We start from the raw sequence: 24,512 nt of genomic DNA, 5'->3' as shown, positions 1-24,512 counted from the left end.
AAAACAAGCTGGAATGTATGTGAAGTAATTTAAGCTGATATCCGTGAGTCTTTCCTGTACAGAGGAGGTTTGTTTACAATGAATCGCTGTTCTAAAATAAGCAGTAGGTGGGTGATATGATTTGTATAACAGCTTTTACAAATCAGACATTTTCATTTACTACTAATCCAGCTACAGGTGGAAAAATTGGATGAAAATTTGTTTTTTGTTCCTTTTGTTTCACTTCTTTGAGATTGCTCCTACTGAAGTGCATTAATAAAATATTTCCGCTGCCAACTTCAGACTCTGCCTTGTTAATCTTTTTTTTCTGATATTTTGAAATTCAGTTTTTGCAATTTGGAACAGTGACACGCTGTGCAAGGAACAGGCCTGCCTGAGGTATTATTGCAGATAATGAAGTATACAATGGCTGCATGAATATAAACATTTGTTCACAGGCAAGCTGAACAACAGTTGTCAACAAGCAACAAATAATTTCGTCCTTTTACAGTTTGCCGTCTTCACGAGTCACTTTCTTCATCTTCCTTGCAAATTTTTCAATTTGCCCTGTAATTTTTCAAAAGCAGTTTCCGCAGAACAAACATTAGTTCCAATAATTCTCCGAAATCCTGAAGGAGCTGGGTAATCATGTTTGGCTTTTCAGCTCAGCGGTGTCACTGAGGATGTACTTGGAGAATATCTTCTTTCTGCGTTTCCTCAGTGAGACATAACACAGACACAGAGAAAGCATGGTAATCTTTTCTCATGGATCTGAAATCCACACTGTCTCAAACTAACATCCATAATCTCACTCGCTGCAGTCATACTTCATTAGCCCAACAACATGAGTTAAAGCCCCTTTTTCCTAGCCGGAGTTAAGCACTCTTTAGTCTCTGTCTGGACTTTGAAGCTCAACCTGGATAAGAAAGGCCACTTACATTTACCCAGATCATTCCTCATTTATTGTAAAAACAAAACTTCACTTTTCTCCTTAATAGGGTGCTGACAACATGCAGCACAGCCATAACTCACTAAAAGTTAAACAAAAGGTTTAAAAAAGCATCTTTCCCGGCCAAAATCTTTCCTTATCGAGGACACGCTCAGCCGTGTGGATAGTGTGAGAAGTGATGAGTGTTATCTGCAGCGAAGCATCCGCGTTTGACGAGTGTTACGCTGCGAACTTGCGTGACCAAATGGCCGGCCTGTCTGATGAAACATCTGCTTCCCATCTCATCCTGTAACATCTGAGAACGAGAGAGATACTTTTCTGCGCTGCTATCTTTAACTTTGACTTTCCACTGTCCTCACTTAGATCTTTCATTCACACTTTCTGCTACTTCTCTCCTTTGCAGAAACAATGAATCACTTTTTTGACTTTCTTCTTCTTTCAGAGTGTTTTCTTTCACACCGTTCAGCCTCCATATGGTAAGTGTTCAATTCAGTGGAGACCGGCAAGGCTGTAATTACAACCTTGTGATCTTTCTAAGTTATCACCCTTTAGCAGAAACAACAGCGGCGGTGGGGGCTGGCTGCTCTTTGAGAGTTGCTGGGTTAAATATTTCAGCGCACACGGAAGGGATGTAAAAGGAATTCAGTTTCACTTGAGATCAGGAGACCTGGAAATCTCCAAAGGACAGTTATGTAGGAAAATAAAAGTGCAAGCATAAACAAATATATTGGCAAATCTCTCGTTTTTCCATAATCCTTGTTAAAAGTAAATACTTTCATATGTCTCTGTCTGTGGGGCTCACATAGAAGCTGAAAAGAGGAAATCAAAACTGTTATGAATTTTCATGACAGTGAATTTATTACTGCTAAAGGTTAAGCTTCTGCGATAGAGCGTTTGGACTTCATATTGAATAACAAAGCCGGAGGGCGGCAGAGCCAAATGGTTGTCCATTCTGGTGAAGGAGGTGAACTGTGGAGCTGGATCTTTGTCTTCTCTTGTGGGTGTGTGAGCTAAAGTTAAAACCCTATTTAACCTGCCCTGTAAGGCTCCTTTTTCTTTCTTTTAAAGCTTTTATTCTTTTTCTCCTCTCCTTCCTCCATCACTCACTTCTCCTGCACACACAGACATTTCCAGAAGGTACTTAGCCCAAGGCCTCGGGTAAAACACAAAGAAAAAAAAAAGCTAAACTTTGAAGACTTCCATCTTTCAAGTGAGGAATTGTTTCTCATCTTAACATCAAAGAGGATGAAAGTTGCCACAGAGGACACCAAGGCCGTCTCAGTTGAATCACGGGACCTCAGGGTTTTGAATCAAGATGGCTATGCCGCTCATTTCTGATCATTTGCGATCTTTGTAAACTTTCTAAAACTTCCACTACTTGACCTTGAAAAGTATCAAAGTGTTGCTAAAACTCACAGATTTTCCGCTTTAGTCTCATCTTGTTGAGGTTCTGACTATACAGTGACTTATAATCTTCTGGTTTCGCTCTTGCCTCGCCCCCAGAATGCATCATAAGGCATCCTGCAGTTCAACACTTCTCTCAGCGGATGAATTGATTTGAATTTCACACCGCCTCGAGCCTCAACATTCAGATATTAAACACATATCTCAGATACTCAGATATGTCTTGCTGTCAAAACAGGCCGGGTCGGCAACACTTACTTATAAATCAGAAACATTGTAATCTATTGTGACTGGAACTTGTGAATGCTCTCTCTATCTGTCTGACACACACAGATGCTCTTCCACTCTTTTAATCTTTTGAGACGCACCAACTGACTTAAGCCCACAGAGCTTGTCTTTGTGTTGGTGTAAAGAAAACTTCAAAGGCAGTTAAAAATCACAGAGGGGTTACAGAGAGGGCCCTAACCTCTGACTGCGAGCGACTGCATAAAGACATTGTCTGCAAAATGATAAAAATCTTAATTGGACTTAACTGCTACTTACTATGTTTCACTCGCTGAAAGATAAAACAGTGGACCTTACCGACTACAGACAGAAGGAAGGATGAAAAAGCAGATAATGTTAAGTGGTGCGCATTTATTTACTCTGACGCGAGAGCTCGAAAAACGCCCTATTTTTTCATTAGGAACCAGTTTGTTGTCATCTTTTAAAAAGGACACTGGTATTTGGATGGTGACAACAATTCATTAACTTCTATTTAAATCCCCTGTTAGGAAATTATCCCATTAAGTCTTGTGTATGTTTGGGTTAAGAGCCACTTGCATTAATGGTGTTATTCAATATTAAAGCATTCATCAGACAATCCTGAGTCAGAGCAATGCATACTGATGAGCGAGTTAAGATATAATTAAACCCCTAATTATATTATTCAGCACCTGAGGTATTAACATTGATGTACTAACCTATCCAACTCCCTGCATACAAACTGTAATATTTAATAGTCACAAGATATCAGCATAAATTAAACATCCCATTTTTCATCAGCTATTTGATGCCTTGACTTGACAGCGCTCCCGTTCAGATTACTGGGTGATAGATTTTTACATGCTGATATACTGAACACAAAAAGGTCCCTCACATTAGAGTTTAAGTGCAACTGTTAAAACAGCTTGTCACTATTTAAACAATGTAGACTTTTAAATTATGTGTGCATTCGTGTCTATAATCTTGAGTTCTTTCAATTAATATTCAATCTTGATGAGTCACTGTAATACAGCTGGTGACCCACCGAAGTGTATTTCACCATGTCGGCTGCAGAAAATGACTTCTGTGTATCACTGGAGTGCTATGTGTGTGCTAATACGCATTGCATTTCATTGAATCCATAAAGGCAGCCATTGGTAATTGTTTAGAAATGTTTTAGTGCTCAACAAGAGAACAAAACCTCGGCTTGTATCTACTTGATGAGGGCTCACTCATGGACAACGTGAAAATAACTGTTTAAATCCAGTTCAAAGTATAATAATGACAGCTGAATGTGGGTTAGACAAGCTTCAAGAGCACAAAGGGATGAGCCGCAGTGATATGAGATTCAGTCTCACATGGGCGAGAGACAAAGCAAAGCTCTTGTACGAGCCGTCAACGGTTAGGGGGTCTTATTAAAAAGCGTAACCAAAACATAAAAGTGGAAAAGTAAGCAGCGAATGTGTGTTTTAAACAAAAGCAGTTTGAGAGAACAATAAGCTAATCAGTGGAGGAAATTATGGCTTATGGTTTGACGTCAGTCCGGGAAGTGCGTAATGCTGGGAACGCATCCAGTTCGCTGTTTCTATTATGATTCACAATGAGCTGCGAATAATTCATCTGCTTCACAAAGACCCAGCCCAATCTTTGACCAGTAAGAAACACGGAACCGAAATCCACTACTTAATTGTGAAGGTGTTGGAATGACAGGAACATGGGTTGTGGGAACATTTAATTAAAAATTTTTTAGTCTTTGCCACACACACAGACATTCAGCCTGCCCTAAAGGGCCACTCCATAAACTTTTAACTTAAATCCTATCATCCTACTTTACAGGATTAACCTTAATCCTATCATTCAACTGCAAGGACATATGAAACTACTAACATTAAATTTCCAAATCTGCTAAACCTCATAGGCTCCTTAAAAACTTCAGGAGCCAAGTGCATTATCTGACAGTGAGCAGAGTTCGTGGTAAACTAAGTCTAAGCCTCTATTACCTCAAAACCTCTTGGCTCACCTACAAAAGAGGGCATTCTGAAACAAGAGCCATATCCATAATAATCACACAACCAAGAAAATAATCTTTTATCTTTTTTTGTTGCTCACAGGTTGCAAAAGAAACGCAGCTACATGGTAAAATATGATCATTACTGGCCACATTCGAGATTATGACTATGCCCTCTTCATCTATTTAACACTAGTTGTTTTTGAATGAATTGTAGAGATAATATAAAGACAAATCAATGGTTAAAGCCATCCTTATGCATCATTAAAATTAATCAAATAGAGTGCAATACAGTAATGTTTGGAACAATTGTTTGACTGTAAACAAACATGTGCTATTTTCTCTGCTGCATAATTGAACATTTTTCCTGGTGAAAGTAAAGCTAACATTTAAGATTGACAGGGCATCCCCAGTAACTACGGTGAGATGTTCAGTCAACTGCTTTCCAGCAACTGAGATGAAGTCAAATTCAAGACTTTCTGTCACAGAAAGAATTGTGCTGCAATCCTGTCTGAGCAGGGTCATACTCTCCTTCTATCATAGCAGCCTCACCTTGGCACACAGGTGTCAGAGAGCTGCCTGCAGCTGAAAATAACCCTTGCAGAGCAGCTGTCAGATGACAACAGCTATTAATGTGAAAACCTGACACTGAGGGAAAGCATACCGCTAGAAAAGTACAGTTGTTGTTTTGTAACATTAAAAATTAAAAAAAAATTAAAATCAAAATTTAATGCTGTACAAGAAACACATTAAATCCAAAAAGAAGTTTTCTTCGTCCTGTTTCCTCTTCTTAATCAGTGTGGTAAACCAATACTTAATGGTACTACACGAGAGAGCAAAACATTTCATCAGATAATTATGGCCTCTAATACTTGCATTTAGTCTCTTAACACTTTTTAATACTTTCTTAGTTAGTCTATAGTAAGAATTACACTTGTTGCCTGGATTATGTGTAATACTCAGGCATTAAAGCTTGTGTAGAAATGTCTATATGCTATACTTTACACTCATGGCAACCAATAAGTCGTAGTTTCTTGAAGGGATAACACTTAACTTCAAGCTCCACACATTAGTTAATTGGTAATAAGGAAATAATAATTGTCTTATTAAAATATGAAGAACATATATAGCATCGTTAAGAAGTTAGACTACATAACATATTCATAAGTAAGCTTCTTTTGGCTGCCCCCTTATTTGTCTTATGGTTTACACACCATATGCATATGCAGCCGTCCTCGGGATTTAGTTTCTCCTGGTCTAAAATCTGGGATCTTATATTTGTTACGTCAATGCGTTAACCAGTACACTATGGAGTCACAGGATTAATAGTTAATAAAAAAACAAAAAACAAAACAAACAAAATAAAAAAGACTGTTAGGAAACATGGATAAGATTTGTTATAAAAAGCATTAAACACACTTTAAATCAAACTTGTACAGTTTGTTATTGTTAGAACATTACTAATGTGTTTTTGTTACTAATATTAATGCATGTTGTGTTATTAAAGGTTTTTTATTTTCACTTAAAAATGGAAAATAAACCACTAAAAAAACAAACACGTGGAGCTAAATGATAAGTTGACCCACTGAATATAAGGGAGCAACCAAAAATACTTTCTTCTATTATACATCCTTTTGCTACCACATCTGTGGTGGTTAGGGGTTATGTAAATTCATTAATTAAACTGTCTCCTGCTTCATGTTGGTGCTGACATTTTAAAGGCTTCCTTGGGGTTCCTTAACATGAACCTAAAGCTTAATACAAGCCTTTACATTAAAACTGAACTGGACTATTGTCGCCATATTTTGTTGACCACAACTAAAATACTTAATTTGAAAACCTTTTATTGTTATTAATTGTAATTAATAAATCTATTCTGTTGATAATCTGGGTGTTTTTTGTTTGTTTGTTTGTTTGTTTTCCAAGAATAAATATGCTGTACAAAGCGTTTGTAGGTAAATTTAACTGAATTCAGTTTCCTGTCTTGAAGTATGACAAGATATCAGTTTGGCTGAAATTCCCATACCCATGTTTACTTGAATGCTAATGTAATTACTATTTTAACAAAGACCTTCAACATGATTAATCACTACCAGACTCTTGTTGTGGCCCATTGCTAGCTAGACTTTAACATGAAACCAGTGTTCAAGTCTAAACGCAACCTAACTGAATTAACCATAAAAATATGCAAAATAATGACTGAAAATTAAATATTTAGCAAAAGTGATATTAAACTGTAAAAAGTAATAACTGCTTGCTGTTCATGTTTTGCTTCTCAAAAGCATCAGCACTTATTGTTCACAACCTGAGTCACAGAAAATGCTACATTACTGCAGATAACATCCTGTATTTTTAGAGCAATTTGTTTCACGGTTTAACCAGATGTACAGTTTGATTGTTTTTTTTCACATTCAGCTCTTTTAGCGTTAGCTAACTAAGCATAAAATATAGACTGAAAGGGATAGAGAGAAACAATATTGTTCACTTTGTTTATCTACAATATATTATTTCCTCTCTGATTCACCTGTCCTGCATCTTTTCTGTTCAGATCTTTCAGCTAGTTCATTCACCTGCTGTCTGTTTACCGCTTTGTTCAATGTTACATTATTGCCCTGTTCTGTCTAATAAATCTTTATCATGTGTACCTCAATCCCTTCATTTCCCAAGTCTCTTTCCCCTCTTGTCTCGCTCCATCCCCCTTTCCTTCCACCTCTCCACTTTCCTTTTCCCTTGGATAGCTGCTGTAATGAACCCATAAATTGGAGCAACACAGCGGTGGCTACAGGTCGGGTTTAAAGGGGGAGGGGTGGATGTAAGTAGGGAATGAGGTGGGTAGATCGGAGCCTGCCAGAGAAAGGGAGACAGGTAGAAAAAAAAAGGAGAGAGAGCAAAGTGGGGAGCAGAGCAAGGATTCATTCCTGCAGACAGGGGAAGAGATATGACTACAGTTGGAGAAGAGGCAGACTGCAAGGGGAGAAACTGAAGAGGAAGAGATACAGAGATGGTGGAGGAAGAGAGGGGGAGGGACATTTGAGGAAGGTTTCTCCATAAATTGGTTCAGGAATTAATTTGCGCTAAGGTAAGGTATAGCCTTGGAACATGCCATCCCAGTCAGATGAGAGGTCCTGTGGAAGGGAGACTGATCACAATGGCAGCAGATGGTGGAAAAGGCAGAGCTGGTGGTGGTTTTGGGGGTTGGATGAGCGATGGGAGGACAGACGACGAGTGTATGGTGGAATGACAGAAGTAGAAGAAAATATAACAGAGGCAGATGATGCCCAGACAGACAGACACACAGACAGACCCTGAGCTCAAATGTACTGTGAAACACAAGCAGCCACCTGACTACTGTGATGGCCCCACTGGAATGGCAGACAGTGATGCTGTTGGGTGCTGAATATCATTCGCGTGCAAATACCCATCGCTTTGCAGCATTTCTAATTACTCTGGTGGTGCTGGACTAATACATATTGGCAGCACTGTAATATTCATTAGCAGATAAGATTCCACAATGTCTCAACTGCAAATGAAAAAGTTAGGGACGTAATTGTAATTTGTTTTAAATCACAAATAAGCTCGCAAAAGACTTTGGATATGAGCTAATACATTTTCACTCAAGCATAAACTTGAGATTGATCGGTTAAATGTTTATCCCTGATTTCTTCTGCAAAATAGGCTGCGTGGATGTGTTGCTTTGCAATTAAAATACCGATAAAATGACTTCTTTGCTTTCTTTTTCTAATATAGCTTATTCATGTTTGGGTTTTCACTCTCATACATGCAGTTTGCTAAGTTTTCACAGTACAGTTGACACCTGAAGCCAATCATACTGAGGGAGACAGGAAGGAACAGGAGGAAGGATGGGTGGAGCGGGAAATGAGTACTCTTGATTGTGGTGCTCAATTTGCCATGCTGAAAGCATTAAGCTGTATGGAGGCAAAACTGTGCTTAATACCATCAAAGCAATCAACACAGGAAGAAAGGCAAATATATAAATAGCAAAAAAAGACGTAGTGTGAGATCAAGCCATGCAAAATATCAAGAACTGCTCACAAGAAAACACGCAAATCAGTAAAATAAGAAAAAAAAATATCATCAGAGCCGACTTTCATAACGAAGGAAAAAGAAAAGACCGTAGAGCTAAAATTGAACAGATAAATAGTGACACAAGCTGCAAAAGTGTCTCATAAAAATGATAATAATAAGAATAATAATAATAATGACCATACAGAAAGAAAAAAACAACAACAGCAGGAAGCATTGTATTGAAATATGAAGTCGTCTTGCAGTTACCTGAGCACGGAGTTACCCACAAGTCTCCCGAAATCAGAATGTTAATCTTGGAAAAAGCTATTACCGTAAGACAGCTTTGGCTCTCGTTACGTTTGATTCTCAGCATTTCTTGCCATTCCTCGTCGGGTTACACCTGCTCAGGCAAAGGCAACAAGGGGAGCGACAGCATGTTGTGATGCTGGTTGTAGGCATGCTGTCTGAAGTCTCTGCCACCATTGTGCTTGGATCTACCAAGTGGTGCTTAACTGCTTCCAGCTGACGTGCTTCAATCACTGCTGTGCCTCATCACTTTATCCCATAGACAGGAGACATTTAAAATGTGCACTAGTGACTTTAGCTAGCCCCAGTTTATGGTTCTCTTGTGAAGGCACTGCATTTGAGTCATACCGTCATGTATTTTTAAACTCTTCTGAAATGTATTTATTCAGCGCAGGTAAAATCAACCTGTCAATCTTACTTGTCAACACTTCAGCATCTTCAAAGTCTTTTCCAAGCCTGTGAATGAGAAAGTATTCTGTATGTTCTTTCTTAGGTTGAAACTGCATTTATGCCCTGGGTAACTGAAAGAGGCATGCCTGTTTTTTTTAAACACTGACTTCAGTAAGGAGACATTTTAGACTCCGCTCGTTAGCTGATTTTTCTGTCTTTCTTACTTTCTTTACATTTAGTATGTTTATAGAAAGTATGCTACTGCATCTTTCAGGCCACAGTCAGAATGAAAATATTAATGTCATTTCAATTAATGTTTCGGGGTAATGCCTATGTTAGTATGGACTGCACAAACTAGCAGAAACATGTTGCATGTTGCTATAATGGCTTCTAAGCTTTGTCTGTGATAGTAAAGAGCAGGCTGGATTGGCAGCACCGCAGTGACCTTTTTTTCTTTCCCTCTACGATGTGGGTTGTCCCTCTCGTCTCCTCCCCTTCCTCCCTTTTCACTCTGACTCATTTATCCAGTGAGCCGTCCTTGAGGCGGTACAGCATTAGGCAGGTTGTTAACACAGGAGAAAAGGGCGTTCAATGTCATGTCACCGTGTCGCAAAGCATGACAGAGCTGGGGACTGGGCCATCTTCCCGAGGAAATAAATACATCGCCATCTTCCTTTTCAGAGTGTAATGGTCTGGATATTACATCTCCTGTGGGGCATTACAATCCACGGACAATAAATCCATCCTACAGAGTGGTGTGTGCATGAGGGTTGGTGTGTACATAGCCTACATGCTACCTTATGACCACCGAATGTCTATGTGCATGTACCTACAAATGTAAATGTGTGCGCATATGTTTCAGTGGGGGGTTTATGTGCACAGTGTGAAGCGATTTGTCCCCTAGAGAGAAAGCGATCCACCGTCTCTACACTTCGTCAGCTGGAAGCAGCTAGGCGGCTGTAAATCTCAATTACGCAAACCCTTCTCTTCCCTTTTATCCCTCCCTTCCCCCTCCCTTGCCACAGGTGACAATGGACCAAACTGACTGCTATTGTGACGTTCCAAGGCTTACCATTGGCTTCTGGCTGAGTCTGAGAGGGTACGGCCATGTAGGGGTCCTCCCCTTTGTCTGAACTCATGGGGGGGTCCTTCCGCTCCACCATGCGGCCCCGCCCCAGGGGGCCATCCGCGGCCTCAGGCAGGGCCGAGGTGGGAAGGGAGAGGGTGTGGTGGTGACGGTGGTGATGGTGGCCTGCCGGACACAACACAGGTTAACTGACTCTCATGGCAGTCAGGGACCAGATTCAGTGCATGAAAGCACAGCAGGGGTGCTTACACACACACACACACACACACACACACACTAGCACACACTTGCTGGGCTGTGTAAGGCAACAAAGTGTGACCCTAGGCAACTCATTAGTGAATGTGTGCGTGTGTGTTTCTTTTTGTCTGTCATTCTCAGAGTCTCTATATCTTTATCATTCTCCCCCCCTCCTGTTCTGACTGACACTGTTGGGCCCGTCACAGCTGAAAAGAGTACAATTGTATTTCTGTACAATCACCGTAGGGTGCCTGCCTTTGATATGAAGGACAAGAGACAAAATTTCTTTTCCATCGCTCCTGTCAAGAAGTCTGCCTGTAACTTTTCTCCAGCTAAAGTGGTTCTAACTCTGCTCATGTTCATCCTGCTCCTTTTCTCAAGCTAACTTTAAATCTGGCTTTCCAATCATTTCTGCAGCAATGTTTAATTCATTTCGATGTGCACCGATGGCTTCTCCAACTCAAAATTGCAGTCTGTATTAAACAGCAGCCGAAAGAAAATTAATATTCATTCTGCAACCATTTTTTAAATCATTTTCAAGCCAAAATCCTAAATATTTTGCAGCTCTAGTTCCAGACCGTTAAGATTCACTGCTTTTAGTTACTGAATGTAATAGTGTGCAAAAGAAAAACATACAATTTAATAATTAGGGTTTTTTCAGACAATACATTAAGTAACTGCACAATACAGAATGCATATTATTTTCATCTTGTCTTCACTGCTTAGATGGGATATAATATCATTATGACATAGTGTTTACATACTTCAATACATTTAACTGAAAAAGTGTGGCATGCATAAAAATGTCAAACTCTTTGGCAGGTGTTTTATCAGTTTCTGAAACAAACACATGTCTATCCTCTGCGCGGTGGACAAGCTGCTGTTTTTGCATTGCTCTTAATTCTTTAATTATCTTTGAGTTTGTATTAAAACCAAACCATCTGCAGAGGAGAAATTTGGCTTGGAAAGCTGCCATCTTTGGAAACCAATGTTGCGTATGTCCCCGTGCATCTGAGTCAACACCGAGGGCGCGCTCAGAATAAAATGCAGCCTGAAAGTATCTGATAAACTGTTTACCTGGTACAGTTTTCCTACTGATCAGATGCTTCTTACACCCCTCGGAAACTCATTGAATCCCACCGTTTATTTTAACTGAGGTGATTTTTGTGGAGCACTTTTATTCTATTTGGGCTTTTAAACTGATTATAAGCAGAATATCAGGCTCCATGTAAATGTACCCATTAACACTGAACAAAATACACCAGCTGTATCTCAGAGGAAATAAATTCAGTGCTACTGCAACACAGTACTCTTTCGTTTGTGGAGGATGGATCATACCCCCCTCCTCTGTGTCCAGCTTTGCATATAACTCATACAGTCTGTGCTTGCCTGTCTCTGTCTGTCTTAAGTTTTCTCATTTTGTTTCATAGGCAAAATCTGTACATAAGCTTTGCTGGAGAGTTTATTTTTGAACCATGCTAATCACATTACCATCCCACATGCTTACAGTTAAGCCACCCTACACAATTCTGAAGAAGCTATACATTGTGTTTAATGTAATGAGCCGCGTGTTTTTTTGTTTTTTGATCTTCCCTAGATGCAGAGTGACAACACTTTTATCAACAGCCTCTTGTGGAGCTCAGCCCCCAGTTACCATTTTGACACGCTATCTGCGTGAAGGAGGTGACAGCAATGTGCGTGTGTGTGTGCATGCGCATGTGTGTTCCTTTTCAATATGTGTTTAGGCGTGTGTTTGAAGGTGGGGAGGCATTTCAAAAGGCTAAGGTTGATGCTGCTGGTAGAGTACGCACAACAGGCACCTACACAACACCACCCAGAGCCTCCTCCTCTTCTGTGTGGCGTGGCAATCATTAAAATGATTTATTTAACTATTGGCCCAAGGCTGAGAGATTAGTGTGACAGGCCTATTTTATAATTCATTCCCCCACCGCCAGGGGAAGTGCAATTTAGGCAGATGACACACATAGAGAGAGCTCGGAGCCTCAGAGCTCCTCCACGGATCAGGGGAGAAAAAAAAGGGGGCCTAAACTGCCGACGGATGCACATCTCTCTCTCTCTACAGATTAAAAGAGAGGCAAGGAAGTCTAGTCTGGAGTAGGAGAGAGGAGAATAGAGAAAGGGCATTTATTTATCTTCAAATCCATATCAACCACTGACAGATAGATGGAAGGGCTGAGACTTTGTTTGGGGGGAGGGTGTTGTAAACTAGGTGTGTTTAAGTGTGCGCCTGAAAACACACAGCCCAGCCTGTGGGAGCATATTCAGCGCTACAGGGGTGTACACCAACACAGATGCTTTTTCCATGACCCTGGATTTCCAAAAGGAGGGAGATTCACAGTGGGGGTACAGCCACAGGAGGGTTAGCGAGAGAAAGTGCTGGGCTTTCTGGTACGGCTTCAAAATATCTATTCTTGTCATTCTGTATGGATCTGGCTGTTTTGATCTGGCAGCTGCGAGGTTTGTGTGTGAGAGAGAAAGAGATTCACTAAAAACAAAACTAATGCCTCCTCCGATTAGATAAAAATAAGGTGGATGTGCGCGTAGGTGTGGGTGATATGGATAAAAGGGACTTTAGTGCAGGCTAATCACATCTGTTTATCATTCCTTAAAGAGACTTCAGTGAGGAAAATGGTATCAATCGGCGGCAGTGAAGTGTGATCGTAATATTGTGTTGTGGGATTAAGAGAGTAAACATATCTGCTAGGAAAGGAAGCCAGCCGTAGAACAGTGTGCATGTATGTCTGTGCATGTTTACATTAGCCCTTTTGAATTAAGCATCTCAAACTGTGCAAAGAGTCTGTGCAGTTAGCGGGAACATATTTCCAGACTCTAAACAGGCCGGTTTTATTTCTCGCCCTCTTTCTCTCTCTCTCTCTCTCTGTCAGCACATATCCTGTTTAATGTGCATGCTGAAGTATTTCTTTACCACCAAGGCCTTTAACCACTAACAACTAGATCTATCCAATTAGCAAAGCAAAGGTCAGGGATAATCGATGCTGTTGCACATGGGGATAAGGTGATTGGGCACTGGGAACAAGGAGGGGGAAAAGAGAACTAATAGAATCACAATCAGCATTAAAGACCTTTAATTCTGATTTCTATCACTACGACCTTTATTCTAAACACTGCGAGGAGCACAGGGAGAAATAATATGAGCAATGAAAGTGACCGAGTGTACTTTAATGTTTCATTACCTTCGTAACTGGAAGGGACGTCTATCAAAAAGAAGGAGTGAAATCAATTCAGTTAAAACCTTGAGTCATTAATAACCCTTCTTTATACGTGTGGGAGGAGTTTTCATTTCCTTGAGAGGGGATGATTGACTGACTAGACGAAAAGGTGTGGCTGAAGTTAAAGACTAAAAGGAGATGAAATGCAGCTCCTGTCTTTTATTGGATTGTCTGTGCAGGACATGTGGGGTACTTACCATTCAGGGCCACAAATGTATCTAGAAGAAAAAGAAAAGAAACGAGGGAGAAACCTGTTATTGCTTGCAGTAAAGGGAGCTTATGCTTTAACATGATCAAAAGCCATGACTTTTAAAGTAATTTAAAATCGACTGGCTGCTCGATATTCTCCCAGCCCTAATCAGTGGTGATCTATATAGCTTCTAAAGCTAATGAAGGTCCAACACTGTGGGTTCCCTTGACTAAACATACTAATGAAACCAGAGGGAAAATGCATCGCCTTTATTTACTCTCAGTAAACAGCTGAAATTGAGATGAGATGAACCAAAATGAATGATTTAATATCAAATTGTTTTGAAGTTTCTTTCGCAAACTGAGCTGCTCACTAGAATATCAACAAGGTTTCCCGTTGGAGAAACCCAAGCTGTTATTTTGGACATGAAAAGATAAGAAATACTGTCTCTGTATATGCGCCATTCACTGTTGTAGAGTAAAAGAGGCCTTTTCGAGACTTTTTGGCCTGACTCGGTTGAGAGCCCCTTCTTGTTTTGTGTTTCAAAATGAACCCTGTGACTGCTCACAAGCGAAATCCCTTCCCTGTGTTTTTCTGAATGTTTGTGTTGTGTTTTCGAAGTGATTTGCAAGAAGGAACCTCAGTCTTTCGGCAATAGGACACAGCACTCTATTGACCGGGGGGACCAAAAAGCAGCGGGAAAACAACAGAGGAGGACGAGGGCCGAAAGGACAGATGGATGGAAGTGGGTGAAAGAGAGGATTGTGAGAGTGGAACAGGCGGACGGGAAAAAGGTAACGGCAGCAAAGAAGCACACGGAGAGCTGAGAGAAGAGGGAGATGGAGTTAACAAAGAAGAGAGGAATGGTGGTGGGGGTGGTTGTGTTGGTGGTGCTGGTGGGGGTACAGAGTGAAGGAGGAAAGATAAGAGTGAAGAGGGCCTGCTTACTTTGGCAGTCTCCCAGGCCATCTGTGTTGCCATGCTCCACGTCCTGCTCAAAGGCTGATCTGCAGGGAACAGAGACATCATGGTCAGCAGTGGAAAACAGGCCAGGCCATGCAGGCTCGCCACACCTAACAAAGTAACAAAGCTATAGGAAAGCAACTACAAAAAACACCACCAATCGCAGCATATTCTATGCTAACACACAGTGTGAGCTGCAGAAAGCCCTTTGCTGGATCAGAATCAAAGAACACCTAGCAGGTGCCCCGGAGACCTAAAATCAGTGGCTATGAAGAATGCAAGCAGGTTAGTAAATCCATAGCTGGCACAAGACTTATTGCCAGTAGTGTTGATAAAAACAGATTTTCTTTTATGTGATTGCAATGAAAACTATTATCTCGTGCTCTAAAGCTTAAAAAAAGTGTTCAACAATTTGTATCCCTAATTGCTTCCTTGCTGGGAGTTAGATGGGACTGATTTCTTCATCTAGAAGGTGAATGTGAAGCTAGCTAACCCAACTTAGTGCAATAACATATGTGGAAAAACATGGAGAAACAGCCTATAGCTCAGTCATTACCAGCATATATGTTGTTTGCTGAAAGACTAAATTTAAATTTAGTGAGCTTTATTATTAACGTGAAAGCATGCTATTTTGGAAACAGCACTTCCTGTTCAGATAAGCTTGCTCCAGCTTCATAATCATCATATAGCTGCGACAGAAGTTTTAATCTCACCGTACTCTTAGAAAGGAAAGCAAAAGGGTGTATTTCCCAATTTACTGCTTTCACGAGAACTTCACTTTGCACTGTCTTGTCTTCTATTACAGAATGCAGTGTGTGACTCAACTCGCTTTAGAGGAGATGAGTGTGTAGTTACAATCACATGGGCCAAGACCAGAGCAGTGAGGGGTAACCGTGCTTGAGGGCCATCATATGACACAGAGGGAGAGAGTTTAGAGATGTGATTTTCTGATGCAATCTGCACCAAGACCTGTTTTCTCCCCGAAAGACCACCGAGCAGGCAGTAAGAAGATCTGTGAAACAGAGCGGACCAACTGTCAAGCAGGATCACGATCACGCATGACAGCTCTTCACAGTCCTCCTTAGCCTACCCCCACTCCCCACCCATCCTCTGCTGCTGCTCCACCTCCTCCTGCTTGTCCACCCGCCTCCCACCTTCTTCACCCTCCACTGGTCGCAATTACAGAATAAAGAATTATTTTCTAAAACAGCATCATCCAACCTTTGTGGCCTGATCGGAGTCGAAAATGTGTGAAAAAAGCAGCACATTTAGGAAGAACAGACAGTTGGAGCCTTTTTGTTTGATACTCAGATCATATGTTTTGAAATATAGTCACAAATTAATTTACGATTCTTTTTTTTTTTTGCCCCGGTTTAACAGACCTTTAATTTGAAAGGAGAGGGTTAATTTTACAGTTTTGATTGCTAATTTCCCCTTCAGTTTCAAGCACAGCAACAACAACAACAACCACTACACAATAGCAGTATCCTCTCTTCATATCTGGGGGTACAGTTAATCAGCTTATCAGATTTGCTTATCGTCCACAGTCATAATCACAAAGCAGATGCAGAGTTGCACATTTGAACCTGTCTAAGCACAAATACAGTCCAGGCACTCTAGGAATCTGCTGGATTTTCCTCAACAACATCATTACCTCGTCCCACCCTATCACAAAATATTATTTGGCCTGCAAAACACAGGTGCGTCATGGTTTCCAATTCAGACTTAATAGCACCAAGGAGGGCGAATTAGTAATGAGCAGACATGCTATACAGATGCATTGTCTGGGCTTTTCTTGGCACATATAAAAGTGAATGAACCAAAGTGCGAACCTTTAGTTAACGGGTTCACGTCCCATGGCGGCTGCATTATAGCAACAGAAGTGCAGTCTGTTCAAGTGTGACATTACAGATGGTTCAGCTTGGGGTTAAGATCCCACCGAAACTACATAATGCATATTTAAATCAGATTCAAGCAACATTGTACATAACTGGAGGCAGCCAAGCCCTCCGTTTTATATTACCTTGCATCAGACGTGATTATTATGTGAGATATGTGGTTGCACAGAGAACTGCTTTCCGAAAATGCAGGTCAGGCATAATAGCATTAATTATTCATATCAGAAGTGAATGGGCGGCCAGGGATTTCATATACTGGGTGTACAGTGTAAAGAGAGTAAGCATAATGTTCCCTCAAAGTCACCCATTCATTTTGATTCATGGCTTTGATTTACAAAGGATCAGGGGGCTCACAAGAGCACATTCACTCAGTTTGATCCAGAGAAAACTCACTGCAGTGTTTTAGACAATGGTGGAAAAACACTGCTGATGCTCATAACAACATAACTGGGTTTTTTGTTTACAAAATTAGTACCATCCAGGATCATATGCAATTAAATGTATGAACACTGGGCAACTAGGGGCCATATTGCAGGAAACCAGAGTGCAAGCTGTTTATAGGCAGCGGGTATAAGAGGCATAACTTCACATGGGAAAGCTGGCACACTAGCGTCAGGGCCAGATGGAAGAAGAAAGGAGGGGAGGGTTACAAGAGAGAAAGAATATGTCAGAGGAAAGATAGAACAAGAAAGATGGGTAAAAATAGAAACACAGACATGGATGGATATACGCAAGTAACGCGTAGCTGATTAGGTAGACAGTCAAGGAAGCAGGGTTTTGTTTTTTAATTTTAATGAGGAGAACGGAAAGTGAGAAAAGCAGAATGAAATTGTCTTCTCTGCAGGGATCCATTTGTGTAAGCAAACAACAAAATGTCACCGACTCTCCCCTCCCTTATTTTATCCATCCTTCTGTCCAGCCTGGCAAATGTTTTGAATGGCTCACCACAGACCTGCAGTTCCTATCAGATCTAATCCCGTCCCTCTCTCACTTAAAAATATTGTACAGTAAAGGAGCGAGGTCATCTGCCCTCCTAATGCCTGTGTGTCAGCTCCTGCTCCTCCTGCTGTGGAAACTCAATCAGAACAGTCCACCGCTTTGGCTTTGCAGAGTAATAATAGGATGGGCAGTGTGCTTGCGTGTGTGAGTGTGTGTGTGTTTTTTCCCCTAAGTTTTGTGTGTGCATGCGGGAACGTGTGCCTTTGGTGTATTGGCATGCCAGACCAATCATTTTGCAGCAGGGGGATCAAATTCATTCATCGTCAAATAGCCAGTGGAGCACCGCGCCTTTTGTTATGACTTCATCTGCAAAATGTTTTTTCCCACCACAAAACTCCATATGCTGTTTGTTCAGAAAGCATAAACTGGTTCTGTGTCATGACTACAGCCACAAATTATAGTTACTGCGACCATCCAGCTTTCCCGAGCGCTGCGTACCAAACCCCGAGCCCGCTGCAAACAACACTTTCCTTCCATTCATCCTTCCAATAGTCCCTTCAGCTGAAGGAAATTGCAGTTACAAACCATAAAATTAGAAAGATCACAGATATGACAAGCAGGGAGAGGGACTGGCACCAGGTATGACAAAAAGGCGAAATGCTGTTTTACTAGTTCGATTCAGCCAATTCCAAAGCAGTCCACAGTAACAGTTTAAATGAAAAAATACACTGTTAGAGATAAATGTATTATGAGATGATGTTGTGGGCATAGTACGTGCATCTAAATACTACAATACCCATGAGCCTCAACTCCAGTTGGAGGAAAAGGAAGAGCAGCAAAATAAAACAGTTTAAAAAGCTAACAAATAAGTGCTAAATTTCCACAGAGCATATTAACCAGCTTACTAACATATACAACAGTATCTAAGTTATTGAATGCAATTTAATACATTTTCATGGAGCCAAATACTCAAAGCATGCAGCTCCTTTGACTTCGATTGTCTTTATTACTTACTTAGTGTTGCCAACCACCTGTCTGCAGGCTCCTTCTGGGACCCAACCACAATATGGGTCTCTGGAGGCTATACAGGACCTGGAGAAGAATTGCACACCATTAGGCCCATTCTGCACATACTGTTTTCTTCTTTCAGAAGGAATGAACATTGCTCAACCACTTGAGTAGGAATGATGATTTAATAGAGTAGCAAACTTACTTCTTGCACCGCCCGTGCCTTTCACACCGAGAGAGCGGCACTTTAACCACACAGGAGGTGAAGGCGACCCACAGAGCGTGACTCTTGCTGTCTATCTGTATACCTATGATGCGCTTATCTTCTATTCCATCTATGCTGCACCTAGAGGAGGAAAAGAAGACAAAAACTGATTACTGTGTATTTTCTTTTTCAGCTGATTTATTGTGCTTTTCAGTAGATGCTGTTAAAATGGTGAATGCTCAATAAAATACAGGCAAAATTTCAAATAAATTTCACAGTTTCATCGGGTCTTGGATCCACATGGTGCCAAAGAGAGCGGATATCTATAATCAGGTCTTATCAAGTACAGTTCTGACTGTGATCGCAAGAAATTACCTGCTCCTTAACTCTCCTGTTTGCAAGGGGTAGGCAACCAGAAAAAGTTGGTTTAAGGAGCAGACTCGGAGCAGCTAAAACTCTTTGTTTCATTTCATGGAATGAACTAAAGGGCCAGCATAAGATAAATGAGGAACATTAGCAAAGCTGATCTAGAGTATATCGCCCTTAACTATATGGTAGTTTAAAGACAGTCTAGAGAAAAGTTGGGCATCGTAAAATGAGATTTAGCTCATTTAATGAAAGAAAGGGGAAGATTAGGATGTGGCAGAGAGACAAACTGTGAGGTCAGGGAGGACAGAGATAATGCTGGACTTGGGAACATGAGGTCACAAACAGAGCGGGAGATAAAGAGAGATAAAGAAAAGGGTGATACAGATACAACAGATAAACAGACAGATGGGCACTGTGAGCAGTCAGCAATAACACTGCACTTAACTGGAGAATCCTCTAACACTAACTCAAAGCCCCCCCAGCTCCAACATTCCTCTATCTCAGCTAGTCTTCTTTGTCTCAACAGCCCCATAGGAGTGCACTGTAATCCCTCTGGGGCGTGTCAAGCATCACTCTATCCCTTCTCTCTCTCTCCCTCTGTTCCTCTGTCTATTCTGCCATCCAACTCCTGGGATTTAATCTTTCCTTCGCAGAGCTTTGGTCCTGTATTAACGCTCTAAATTGGGGCTTACAGTCCATCTACACCGGGTAATGCACAGCAATCAGGCCTACACTGATCCGGCCGGCCAGGCAGGGAAGCAGGCAGGCAAAGTCACACGCCGTATGCGGCTAAAGCCAGATGGCCATCAGCCCACGAATGCTCGGTCCCAGCCAGAGAGACACAGAACAGGAGAGAAGGGAAACAAAGAGAGGCGATACTGGGAGAAGGCAAAAGGAGACACAGCAAGTAGAAGTGAAGAAGTAGAAGCGAGGGCCTGCCCTGCATCCCGGACATATGGCCCATCACATGGTCGCAGCATGTTGGATAATCAACAGTAGGAGCATTGAAAGCCCTCCCATCAAGTCTTCCGTCTCCTTCCCGTATTCTTCTCTGCTGCCTAACACAAGCCTCTAGTCTTCCCATCTCTTCCCTCTGGTCTTTACCACTCTTCTCTCTCCCTCCTGTGTTTGTGCTTCCATTCGTTCCCTCTCATCCATTACCTCTCAACCAAATATTTGTTTTGGCAGAGTGAAACTGTGGCTGATTTTTCCTTATTAACTTATACTTCAGATGTACAACAATACCCAGCTCGACCCTCTGTACCAAGTTCAAGAACACACACACTCACACACACACACACAAACAGACTTACATCCATACATGCACCAACAGATGTGTAATGTATTAGCAAGAGATCCCAGGCTGGCTCTGAGACACACACAGACCTCAGTGTGAGTTTCTATGCGTGTGCTTCCTTTAATCAGCCAAGGTTTTGGCTCTGCTGTGGTTGCGAACCACAGTGCTACGTTATCCAGAGCCTTAGGGTCTATGTCTTTAATTTAGTAGCTGTGGCTGGGCAGAGTGTAACCTGATAAAACTCTTTTAAATGATAGAGTAGCCATCTGGTTGGCTGGCTTCGCAACATAGCTTGGGTCAGGGGAACGGACTGGTAGTGATGGAGCTGGTGGGTTGGTGGGTTGGCTGAGCCGATAGATGGTGGAAACAAGCAAAATTAAACACATTCGCTCTCTACAGAGCACACACGCATGCAATAACTGTACTTTCTGTGTTTATAGCAACTGTATCCATGTGTTTCTCTATTTCTGTCCATTGCATATACACGTATGCTCGGTTTTACATACTTGTCAGGGTTGTAGACACTGATCTCCTCAAGAAACAGGCTCTCGTTGAGGAAACCGTTGTTCATCTTGGCCAAGAATTTGAGGATGATGCCTTTCTCAGACCCCAGAAATACTACTGTGTGGTTTTTATACGGCCCTGCCTCATTGTCCACCACAATGCGCGTCAGACGATACCTGAAAAAGGAGCAGCAGGTAAAAAAAAAAAACCAATTAGTCAATTAATTAGTCTGTTAGCCTGCAAGCAGAGGAAAATCTTTGCTCACTAGAAAAGCAACACCAACAGCAGGGACCTAATGCAACTGTTTTCAACTTTTTCTTCCACATCTGGGCCACTGGAAAAAGTTAGCCAAAGAACAAAATAAAATAAAAAATAGGGGGATGTCATTTTCCAGATAATAATTACCTAATCAACCAATCAATTAACGTACCTTCCACCACGCATGTCAGAGGTCTAAAATAGACTAAAGAACAGCAGGGGGTGTGCATTAATCTCACTAACTGATTGTCATTTGATTAGAAACTCACAATCAGATTGCCATAGGGCCTGTCAGGTGGTTCCTCAAGTAAAAACACTGCAAAGAAGTTGCTCAAGCAACAGATAACAAGCTCTACTTTCAATTTCTAATTGACAGCTGCTGATCGCACAGTTTGGCTTAGCACCAGTTGGATGTGCATAAAACTCAGAAGCATACCAAACACTTTAAGGTTGGAAAATTAGACACCTGCCAGTCAGTGAGTTCTGGACCGGCGCCCTGTTATCCTTGTGGGTGAACGGGTTTTTAGAAATACCTCCTGAGGCTGTTTACTCTTATCGACTGATGCAAATATCTATCTAAGATACTGTTTAAGTAATCACAAAGGCATGCTGCCTATGTGAACACCAATAATCACCAATTATTTTTAATTGAAGTATATGTGATTTAAAGATGAGAGTGTATTCAGAAATCTTGGAAGTTTGTTTTGCCCTCGTTAATGTTTACTAGATACTGTATAGGTGAAAAAGTTTGTCATCAGATCATATTTATTTGGGGGTAATGAGACTAAACTTAACCCTACTCGAGTACAGTTTTACACCATGAGCCCATTAAAAAAATAAAAAATAAACACAGCCACATCCTCTTATGCCATTCACTGTTTTTGTTTTCTTTATACAGTATATCCTTTGAAATACTCTGTGCCTCCAGCTTTATCTAGTCAACATTACCACCGGTCTGAAGATTTAATTTAATTTTGATCTATTCACTCATAACAGATGCTCCAATAACCATTTCAATGAGGCTGATCCCAGTTAAATAATACAGTCTCAAAGAATAAGACGTTCACTGTCTTTCCTACTCAAGATAATAAAAATCACAAGAAGGGGATTCTTCACTGTCTCACCCGTCTTGGTGATTCATTGTGCCCAGACAGCTGAGGTCTGTGCCACTGCACAGCAAGTCTCAAGCGGTCTCAAGATGGAAAAGATTTTTCAAATTTGAACTTCTTTCTGTGTATTGAGGTGTCCCCTCTGGGGTGTAACAAGGATCAAATCCTATTACCGATTTCATTTCCAATTGACTTCAGCTGAAGAACAGTATTCCACATTGAAACCCTGACAGATATCATAAGAAGCCTCACTCCTCTTCCACCGCATATGCTTTCATGCTGCCTTTTGGGCCTACATAATACTTTCAAGAACCGCCTTTGACTTCCCTACAAACTCACTGTGCTCGCTGTGATGACATTTCAAATCAAATCAAATAGTCTGATTGCTGATTATGTAAAGATAAAGAAAAAAAAGCATGTCACTCATAATGTATTCTTGTGATATAGCACACTAATGAACACAGAGTTGTAGGGATAACCTTGATGAAAGCTGTTCATATTCTGACTAAGCCACTGCAGTATGTAGGTCAGACCTCGGCAAAGGAGCAGCAAGATGTGATATGATGCAAATAACTTGTAAAACGTATGAAGAATTCTTTATGTAGCTATCTTTAAAGTGATATTACCACCACTGAGGCCTGTCAAGGATCTGGCAAGCTGTCCCAACTTTAAATCTTGAGCAGCTGTAATCCATATCCAAGTCCAAATGAAAAACTAGATTTTTTACTTTTTACCAAATGCTCTGTCAGCTACTTTTGCCCTGCCGATGGGATGGCGGTGTGCTGTCGCGTTCCCCCCAGAGGCTGAAATGTCTGTGTGTAGCGCAAGTAAAAGCCAGACAGACCTTTATGATCAAACGGCATCAGCCACAGTGCACTGGCTTTTGAGAAATGGGCTCAACTACAGAAACTCAAAGGAAAAAGTCACCACTGAACAAAAAAAATTCTTTTCTTTTTTTTTGTTTTTTCCCTGTGAAATCTCCCGAGAGGATTTTAAACAAGTGACAAAGAGCTGAACTCATTGTTCTCATGTAAATGACACATTTCAGCATGAAGATAAGCATCACTAAGGATTCAAACTGTTTGCTTTGTCTTCATGACATCACCACGCTGTCACTCAGAGAGAAAGCTAGTATGGATAGGTGTTTCCTCTACTACAATGAAAATAGGTCAGTGGCTGGAGTACCTTCAGGCTTTCTTTTAATGAGCCTGATTCTCACAGCAGCACTTCATGTAATTATTGTCCTGGGCTGAAGAGGCTCGTAGCCTTGATGATGACGATGGCCTCTGGAGTGTGCGATACTTACCGAACCATGGTCTTGAGAAACCAGGGCCTGTTAGCAATGGAGGGTACGGCCTCGTCCATCAGAGGATGCATCTTGATGAAGTTGAGTGTGTCATCAGGGAACTCATTGGATACCTTATACCTCTCCATCGGTGGAGTACCAGCACAGTTGCCAGGCCTACAAATGGAGTGGACGAAGAGGAAGGTAATGAAGAGGAGGGATAATGGCAGAGGGAAAAAATTGTGAATAGAATATGGAAAAAAGCACAAATGAAAAACCACCACTTTGACCGCAGTAGGAATGAGCCATTTTTCATGGTAAGAGCTTCAACGGAGGAAAGAAAGTTCTACTTTCTTAAAATCAATGAAAGTGCTGCTTTAAATTACTAAACTCTCATTCCAAAAGGCTTTTGGTCACATAGGAGGGCGCAAGATGTCTCCTTTTCTGTGGCTTCAGGCTAAAGCACTGAGGCATTGTATCTATCTGATCCTTTTACGGGGAGTTGGTGAGCTTCTTGTAAAAGAGAAGCTTCTTTTGATAGCATATCCCCTTTGCAGCCATCTCACCTCTGAGAGCCTTTTAAAACCCTTTACTGCTTGGTCTTTGA

General features: G+C 41.2%; 1 protein-coding gene across 3 annotated transcripts in view; it reads right to left on the bottom strand.

Annotated features, from left to right (window-relative positions):
- sema6a (sema domain, transmembrane domain (TM), and cytoplasmic domain, (semaphorin) 6A) overlaps positions 1-24,512 on the bottom strand; it is a 102,743-nt gene that overhangs the window by 4,153 nt on the left and 74,078 nt on the right. The window contains exons 12-19 of one of the 3 annotated variants that reach the window (XM_063490813.1): positions 23,927-24,082; positions 21,256-21,429; positions 19,084-19,224; positions 18,885-18,962; positions 15,019-15,077; positions 14,078-14,098; positions 13,845-13,865; positions 10,378-10,557 (exon numbers count right to left, since the gene is read on the bottom strand). In XM_063490813.1, coding sequence (XP_063346883.1) covers positions 10,378-10,557; positions 13,845-13,865; positions 14,078-14,098; positions 15,019-15,077; positions 18,885-18,962; positions 19,084-19,224; positions 21,256-21,429; positions 23,927-24,082 — 830 coding nt within the window. The remainder of the gene's footprint in view (positions 1-10,377; positions 10,558-13,844; positions 13,866-14,077; positions 14,099-15,018; positions 15,078-18,884; positions 18,963-19,083; positions 19,225-21,255; positions 21,430-23,926; positions 24,083-24,512) is intronic. The other 2 variants (XM_063490814.1, XM_063490815.1) reach the window with 2 other exon arrangements.

Source organism: Pelmatolapia mariae, linkage group LG12, assembly GCF_036321145.2.
Source record: "Pelmatolapia mariae isolate MD_Pm_ZW linkage group LG12, Pm_UMD_F_2, whole genome shotgun sequence".
In the NCBI taxonomy this organism is placed as follows: Eukaryota; Metazoa; Chordata; class Actinopteri; order Cichliformes; family Cichlidae; genus Pelmatolapia; species Pelmatolapia mariae.
Note: the sequence above shows the minus strand (reverse complement) of the source record. Positions and strands in the feature narration are given on the sequence as shown.